Consider the following 9360-nt stretch of genomic DNA (forward strand, 5'->3'; position numbering starts at 1 on the left):
GTTTTCCAAAAAAAATTATTTGGCCTCTTTGTTTATGTTTTTTTTTTTTTTGGAGAGATTTTTGCTATAGGGCATGTGTGCTCACCAGAGAGACAGAGAGACAAAGTGAGAAATCAGCCTCTGAGGGAATGGCTATGACCCAATCCCTTCTCCTCCATTGTCCTCTCAGGATTTAAGCCACACACACACGCGTGTGCACACACACACGCACACACACACACACAGCATGAGTTTTAATTCGCCAGGTCTGAGACATGAACCACGGTTGACTACTATGTCCAGTGACGTAATCATTACACCACTTGCTGGTCCTTGTCCTCTTGTTTTCAGGTAATAAGCCCGTGTATCCCAGCATATGCATATTTCTTTTCCTTCTTCGTTCTGCCTTTTCTCTCCTCCTCCTTTTCTAAGAGGCTAAATTCAATAGCTGAACTTTTCTGAAAAGGATCAAACGAGATCAGCTCCGGTTTGATGTGATTATTTTTCTTTAGTCCAATTCATTAGAATCATTTCTCAATTGAGTCATATTAGTACAGAGATGGCTGAGTTCTCGAAGGCAGAGGCAGATTCTGCCGACGGAAGGTGAAACATAATCTCAAAATCCATGCTGGCAGACAGAAGCCATTTTCTGTTGCTGATATTTTCAGTCACCAGCTGGCACATGTTGAACAATTTCTCTGTTGCATGGAAGATATTTATTTGTAATAGCCTGGGATAACTAGGACATTAACGCTGTTGTGATTCCTTTTGGCTAATTGGATTGTTGCATTTAATTTAATAGCTATATAAATACAATGATTACTCAGTCACATTTTAGAAAGTAGCTTGAAATGTGTGTATATGTTAGAGATACTTCAAGAGTTGCGATTTATAGGACCTTTTATTCTTACACCCTCTGGGAAAAAATGTATTAAGAAAAGTTGCTGTAAGTATTTGAGTCATTCAGATAAATAAGCAGCAGGCATTATACATGAAGACAGACTATAACTTGACTAATAGTTTCCGTTCTGAGTTTGCTCTACTTTAAGCAGACTACTACAAATCAAAACTGGGTCTCCTTTAAATTTACATCATCCTTGTCCTCAATAATAATATCTTAAAGGGAATTGGTTCCTCTTTTTCTGTTGATGAAGTGAAATGAACTATATGAAGTGCCCAGCATGTAATATATGATCAGGAAACAGTATTAAGTTCATGACGCCAGGAAGACCGTTGCTGTTCAGAAGATGACAGGCTGGGGGCAGCAATTCTTCTTTAGAAAGTTGGTTTATGCCATGATGGTGGATTTTTCTAATTCATGGAGCCACCAACAGGGATCCAAAAAGTGCTGAATGTAATGTTATGAATCACAAATCAGGGGGATGGGGAGATAAAGACTCAGACTGGCTTAAAAATAAAAAAGGGGGAACCAGCAGTTAGCATGATGGCTATGTCGCTGGATTCCCACGTAGTCGACCGTGATTCGTGTCCTGGACCCGGTGGCTTAGAACTCACGCCGGGCGCGTGTGCGTGCGTGCCCAAGATCCCGAGAGGAGAATGGAGGAGAAGGGATTGCAGCGTGACCATCCCCTCTGGAGGGTGATTTCTCACTTTCTGTCTCTATGTCTTTCTCTGTCTTTCAGGAGAGCGCACGCACCCTAAAGTGAAAACATCTCAAAAAAAAAAAAAAGGATTTTAGTGGATCATGTAACTGTATGGCTAGATCCAGGTACTTATACATTATTATTAGGATACAGTCTTTTCTTGGGACATTGTTCTCTGGACAACCTGGATTCTTTATTGGATACTTCTTTATGTCCACATCAGTGAGCTAGCTCTTGTTTCAGTAGCTGATATCGTAAGGTAGAAAAGAATTGCTCTCTGGTGAGTTCACACACCTTCTAGCTTTTTTTTTTTTTTAAGAATTATAACAGAATGTGATCCATGCAATAATAAACAAAATATAACCATAGCTCAGAGGAGGAAGTACAAAATAAATACTGAGAAGAGGTGAATAAGAGAAAAGTTAAAGTTCAAATACTATTTTTCAAAGAGAAATGAGAGTTTTAGACAGGACGGAAAGTGGAAGAAAAACATAATTACTTCAGTTACAGTATTTCAAAGATCTGTATTCTAATTCCAGCCTGCCACTTAGAGACTGTAAACTGTGAAATGTTTCTTAAATGCTTAGGGTCTTTGTTTCCCTGTATGGAAACCAGAAGTGGAATTACTGAGCTCATAGAATTTTCCTGAGGACCACCGAGATGGGAGCACAGAGCCTAGGCAGGGGCAGCCACAGTGAGCACTCTTTCATGGCCACATGACAGCCTTCTTCCTGCTCTAGCTGACCGCTATCACATGGAATTTTGGATCAAGGTTAACGTTGGTCCTGGTAAAATTGGCTAGCATTTATTGAGGACCACATACTGCACTAAGAATTTCACTTAGTTTATCTAAACCCGCCTTGTAACTCTAGATATTAGGGAAGTTACTACCTTAATCTCACAAGTAAAATGAAAGCTTTGACAATGGGAAGGGGTCTTTATTTTTTTTTTTTTTTTTTTGGAGGCTTTCCCTATAGGATGTGTGTGCTCACCAGACAGACAGAGAGAGACAGAGAGAGACAGAGAGACAGAAAGCAAGAAATCACCCCCCAGGGGGATGGTAATCCCTTCTCCTCCATTCTCCTCTTGGGATCTTGGGCACGCACGCACACGCGCCCAGAGTGAGTTTAAGCCACCGGGTCTGGGACGTGAACTGCGGTCGACTATGTGGGAGTCCAGCGACATAGCCATTACGCTAACTGCTGGTCCTGTGAGGGGTCTTCTAAGGTGACAAGTAGTCCTGTAAAGGGCAGTCTGGCTTCAATGCCCAAGAGCTTCTGCATCATACTGCATTTCCTCTTACAAAACATACCATTATTCATCTTCTCTCCCAGTCGACCTGGCTCTGGGTTCTCCTTTTGCACCTCAGCCATGTGCCACCCCACTTCTAAAAGCATGGCTCTGTGATGCTTGCTTATGTGTGTGTTCCGGTGTTGTGTTGTTACTCTAAGCTGAGTCGGCTGGCATTAACGCCTCGGGTCCTGTGCTTCCCTTGCAGGTGAGCCTTCCCGGTGGTCATCCTCACACTGTGATTGCTGCTGCAAGAACGGCAAGGGTGATAAGGAAGGGGAGAGTGGCACATCTTGCAATGACCTCTCCACCTCAAGCTGTGACAGCCAGTCTGAGGCCAGCTCTCCCCAGGAGACAGTCATCTGTGGCCCCGTGACACGTCAGACCAACATCCAGACTCTGGACCGCCCCATCAAGAAAGGCCCAGTCCAGCTGATCCAACAGTCTGAGATGCGGCGGAAAAGCGATCTACTCCGGACTCTGACTTCAGGCTCCAGGGAGTCGAACATGAGCAGCAAAAAAAAATCTGTTAAGGAAAAGCTCTCGATTGAGGAAGAGCTGGAGAAATGCATCCAGGATTTCCTCAAGATCAAAATTCCAGATCGGTTCCCCGAGAGAAAACATCCTTGGCAATCCGAACTTTTACGGAAGTACCATCTATAGGGGAGGGGTGGGGGGTGGGGCAGGAAGAAAACCGAGTCACCATTTTGAAATAAACAAGGGAAATTCATATTTTAAAGGAAAAATGACAACTAATGATACACATTTGTTAGAACACAATAGTCCATTGATATTCTACTGCCTACTTTACCTAGTTCACCTTAACATGTAAATCCACAGGGTAGATTTCTTTCCAGATGTGGAAGTACAAAAACTCTTTTTTCGTTGTTGTCTGTTTGTTAACTTGGTTTCATGCGCTGAATATCATATATAATTAGAGTCAGCTACGGACCAGTAGCTGAGAGGTCTTGGGAGTCCTTTATTTCCAACTGGGTTTTTTCTCTCTCATCTTCTACCTCTCTCCTTTGAACAAGGACATGGTAGAAAGAGATCTGGCCCAATGGATGTGCTTGAATTTTTAAAGTTTCGCTTTTTCCTTTGTTTATGGGGTAAGGGGAGAATGGCAGATTTATATGACTTTTCACTCAAATCTCTACGTGCCAGTTTATACCGACTCCGTATGCATGAGTATTTGTGCAACACAAGCACAACTTAATATGTATATACACACAATGCACGGGACCCAGGGCCGGGGCATCCGACAACCGAGCGCCTGCTCCCACAGCCCTGTCTTAGAGCACTTCAGACAAACGAGCCTTTGCCTCTTTCTTAAAACCCTCCCGGGAAGATTTCCCAGCCTCTTTTGGCAACTCTTTCTAACATCAGATAACCCTCCTCTTCAACAAATTGTCTTCCTTATTTGGAAATTAACACCCTCTGGCTCTTTGACTGGCTTACTCTTTCTCTGCATTAGCAAAGAGTAGGAAGGGCTAGTCAAACGTTCTTTGTGTTAAGAAAACATTCATATCCTCCAAAATTACTACTCAGTGACCCACACTCAGCCTTCTCTACCCTGAGCTAAATTATCACCCTTCTTTCAATGTTTTCAGAGTTTTCCTGTCCACATTTTAATGGTGTGGACTTTCTGCATAACCTTCATTCGATTTTCTGTGTCCCTGTGTCATGGACCTAAGATCGACACACATCACTTGAATTGGGTCTGATATTTTTAGAGGGAATTGTATTCCACACACCTTCTAATAATTTCTCATAACAATTTTAAATTGCAATGCTACATTGTTATGGCCAGTTTTGCTTGCCTGTGAGATTGAAGGTCAGCTCTTCCTAGATGAGGATTTAACTGTCATTTCTGTGATGTCTGTAACAAGCCTACTAGGTAACTGGAGCTCCAAAATTAAGATTTTGGCTTCTAAACTGTCTTTCTTGAGTACACCTTTGACCTGTATAGACACAGCCAAAAGGGCACTGTCAGTAACCGGTCATCCATCCACCTGGTTCTGGATTCTATTAGCATACCAACTGAGCTCTTTTGTAGACTTGTGCTAAATGAAGGTTAAAAGGCCAGTTTTTATTTTCAACATTCGTCTTGAATTTCAGTGGTAACTGAAAAAATAATTTATTAATTATTGTGTGCAAGGCACTCCAAATTATTTCATTATGTGTGTGTGTGTGTGTGTGTGTGTGTGTGTGTGTGTGTTGTATGTGTCTCTCACAGGTGATAAAGGCATCCAAAATAATATATGTAGTAAGGAAAAATGAGCAACTTATTATTTTTGATATCTTTCATTAATGCACATTAATTAAATTATATGAGAGGTTCTTGCCTAGTTTCTGTTAATAGTGCTCATGTGTATATGAATACCTTTCTGAAAGTTTGTAATTCTTGCCTTCACATCTCGGTGACAGTTTAGCAAATTTTTATTGCTGTTGTTGTTGAGAATGAAATATAAAGTTTTGCTTAAATGAAAAAGAAAGTTAATTTTGGGAGTTGAGTTATAAGAGAATTATAATTTATGAATTTTAAGTGGTGTTCTTTTGTTTTATATATTAATATATTAACAGATATTTTAACTACAACATAGCTTTGTTTGTAAAGTCTACCAATATGTCTTTATTCATTTCCATGTTTCTTGATAATATACCAACATTCCTTCATCCTAATAACTGAAGATCGTGCAAAAAAAAAAAAAATCACAGAACTTAATGGATCAAGGAAACGTTGAATTTAGGGAAGATACCCTGAAATTCACTTTGGTCCATTGACAATTGTGGTTACACTGAAAATGCTGTCAAAGAGTTGGAGTCTAACTGAAATGGTCATATTCCTAACTTGCTTACATTTCAGACCTGAAAGTAATGACATCGAGATAGAGATACCCTAGTACCCTAGTAAGTACTAGAGAATTGAGTTGTCAGTCAAACCAGGACTTCTCCTACATTCTTTGAACAGAAGATTAAACACTAGGAAAAAAAGAAAAAAGTTCAAGGTTCTGTTCTGCTAGCCTCTGACCTGTCATGAATGTTTTCTTTTCGAGGACTCTTTGTACCCCCAGTGAACAAGACCAGTAGTAGGAAATCTGTTTAGAATAACAACAACAGCAGCATTTAAAATCTAGGCCAGCTCTAGACCAGCACTCCCCTATGGTTAAGAAGTCCAAAAAGCTGACAACAACATGGTGTTGGTTGGTGTGGGTGCTGGTGTAGGGATGAGTATACATCTGGTCAGTCAGTGGCTCTGAGGAGACTCCAAGTACCTGGAAATCTTCAACCCTAGTTTGAGTGAAGTTCTTGAGAGAGGTCCAGATGGCCTGGATCACTGGAAATGAATTTCGAGTGAGTTACAAGATGATATACAGTACCTCTGGCAGTGACTGTGAATCAGGCCTGTTTCCTTGAAATGCAAATAGTCTTTGGAACTTTCAGTTCAGTTCTAGACAGAATAATATTTGTGATTCACTTCTTGAACATTGGTGATGATGAGGGTCATAAATTGCTGATATGAAAAAGACTAATGGCATCAGATTGGTCGGGTGAATAGGGAATCAGATGTGCAGGACCCCTGACCTAGGCAGCCTTTGGGGAAATCCTGTGATGTTAAAATTCAGTGAGTTTGGGGAAGTCATTCCCTAATGATAGGGGGATCTCCTGAGATCAAAAACATTTATAAAGTCCTGCCACCTACTATTAAAAAGGGAGTGGTCTCTGTTCACCACACGAAAGGGAAGACAGGAAAATAGACCTACTAAATCATTATAGTAGTGTATTCTTCCTTCTGTGAAAACAAAAATTGCACTGAAATGCGGTCATGAAAACAACAAAGCGAAGTGGCTTCCTAAATAGGCAGTGATGTTATCCTTTGTAATTACAGGCACAGTTATCATACTGAAACTGCATACAGTTATCATGCATGGTGAAAGAAAATAAAAGGGGAACAATGCACAAATCATAAGCATCCACTTTGCTTTTTATTCCCCGGTAGTTATGTCTACCCTCTTTTGGGGGGATGTATTTATTAAAGGAGGCTGACATGGAATTTGCTGCATTTTAATTGACCCCGTTTGATTCAGAGGCACCTTTATCCACAGGCACAGACATGTAGCTCAGTGTAGGTCCTCTTAGTTAGCACTGCCTATGTTTCTGAATTACTTTTGCTTCCTTGGGCATTAGATCCCTATCTGAATACCTTTTGTCTGTGCCAAGAGAAACATGCACAGTGAGAAAAAGAAAAGGCAACGATGGTGTTTTGTAAAATTACTTGACACCAGCTCCCACAATGGGAGCCAAAGTTTTATTCTCAGATATTTTCTTTTGCTACATTCTCAACTTTGCAACATTGTATTTAACGATTGTTGGTTAACTCAAGAGCATTTCAGTCCTTGTATTTGCTGTGGCCAGATACCATGCAGTGGATTTGACTAGCCTTCGTTTTCTAGATGATCTTTACCCGAATTAATAAGACTCTTTCTGTGAACTTTCAGGAAGAATTCTTTGTCATCTCCACTTGACATAGCAATTTTCAAAGGAAAAATGAAGGGAATTATTATCCCCCCCTGGTGACTCTGTGGCAGATAAATGTTTTTGCCAATTTGCATGCTGGGTTATAGGTTTAGCGAGGGCCATTTCTCTCTTTAATATCTTAGTATTGTTGGCATCTTGCAATCTTGATGGCCCACTGTTTCAATTTATTCGTTTTCTTTTATATTGTCAAAACAATACACTAGAGATAATCAGAGTGAGCATTCTGTATTCTGAGTTACAATGTCATTTGTACAGGACTGTACAATGATTAATATCTTCAGAGAAATTAGACCAAATGAAACCTGCTGGAATGGGTTTGATTTATATTGCCTTCATCATTCTGGTTTTAGATAAAACGGTTATTGCTCTCCATCCCTGCTGAAAGGAAAGAGTCTTAAACTTTAATAATCACAGTCTTGTGATGCAACCACAATGCTTATTTGTTTGAAATGTTTCTTTTTTCTCATCTTGCCATATACATCAGAATGATGGTTTATTTTCCCCTGTAACCTCCATTGCAAACTTTTAATAATGTTGCCCAAGAATGGGTGTGCACAAAACTCATTTGTAACACATGAAAAAAAAAAAAATAGATTCCTTCACTCTAACTTCAAAGTGTCTGATTCAGAAACCTGAAGTAGGGCCAAAGAATCTGCAGTTTGAGCTAAAATCCTTAATGATTTCAGTACGAATGGTCTCTGGACCTCACCTTGAGAAATTCTATTGTTTAGGAAATCTACATTAAGTCAACATGTTTCTCACTTCCTAGTGGCAATTCCTCACATTCTGTCACTTTCTTCCTACTACAATTAAATAATGCATTATTCATTATGTTAGGAGAGAAAACCCAAAGAAGAATATCCTAGGTCTAATGTGGGACAGGTTTCTAGAATTCCTTTGTCATTCATCTGTCAAAAGTTATCCCTTCCCCACATTGTATATATGTTTGAGGTTTGTTTTTTGTTTTTATTCTGTTTTTATTTTGTTTTCCCAAACTGAATACTGGAATCATTGTAATATTTTACAAAGTTGTTTATTCAATTCTTCCACAAGAGAGACACACACACAGAGGGAGATAGCGCCCCCAACAGACCCTTATCCACAGTCAGCCCAGCTCATGGATAAGCACCCACTGGGCATGCAGAGGAAGGTCTCATGATGGGAACTTCTGAACCTTTCCATGTGGGTCAGCTTCACCACCTGACTCCTTGGGACATGGTAGTTTTACCCCTGGGTAGATGGGAACACATCTTTCAAGAGATGTATCTTAATGACACCCAACAAGGAATAAAAGTAATGATCTTTCCCAAGGAGAGTTATTCATTTTTAGGTCTTTATTCAGTTTGAGTCAGAAGATCTTAAGAGTGACCCATAGTTTAATAATGTGTAGGGCCCCATTAATGACGCACAGAAATACCACCAAAATGAACAATTGAATATTGAGACACTGGACTGCCAAATTTTTCTTAAGCAAAATTCTGATGCTCTCAGAGAATTGGAGATCCTGAACCCCAAATTAACTAGAAACTTGGAGCAAAACCCATATAAAAAAATAAAAGCAAAAGAAAGAGAGAAGACATGATTTCATATGGTCATATAATGACATGAAGGGAAGTGAGGTTCGTCATTTCCCAGACATGCTGACCAGAATAGGTGGCCATACTATGATTATTCAGACAAGTAAAGAAAGAATTAGAGCATTCTAATGCTCTAGCCATATACAGAACAGAGGAACTATTGGGTTGTCAGAAAAGTCATATTTTTTTCTGTTTTTCTATGCAAAAATGCATCATAACTCTTCTGACAACATAATAGATAGATGCCAAATTCCCATTTGTTAAGAGAGCTATAAAATGGATGGTATGGTTATCATGTTCACCTGTGAACATTTAAGTAGATTACTTCCAAAGGAAAGGAAGGAATACTTATTGATACTGATGAACTTGAA

The 9360-nt window shown here is 39.8% G+C and overlaps 1 protein-coding gene across 1 annotated transcript in view; it reads left to right on the top strand.

Annotated features, from left to right (window-relative positions):
• The window catches only part of KCTD16 (potassium channel tetramerization domain containing 16), a 281440-nt gene extending 276290 nt beyond the window's left edge, over positions 1-5150 (top strand). The window contains exon 3 of the mRNA XM_006148032.2: positions 3082-5150. Within this exon, the coding sequence (XP_006148094.1) occupies positions 3082-3536 (455 nt within the window). The 3' untranslated portion in view covers positions 3537-5150. The remainder of the gene's footprint in view (positions 1-3081) is intronic.
• Positions 5151-9360: the final 4210 nt, after the last annotated feature.

The sequence above is a fragment of the Tupaia chinensis genome, unplaced genomic scaffold (genome assembly GCF_000334495.1).
Source record: "Tupaia chinensis unplaced genomic scaffold, TupChi_1.0 Scaffold000228_1, whole genome shotgun sequence".
Classification (NCBI taxonomy): domain Eukaryota; kingdom Metazoa; phylum Chordata; class Mammalia; order Scandentia; family Tupaiidae; genus Tupaia; species Tupaia belangeri.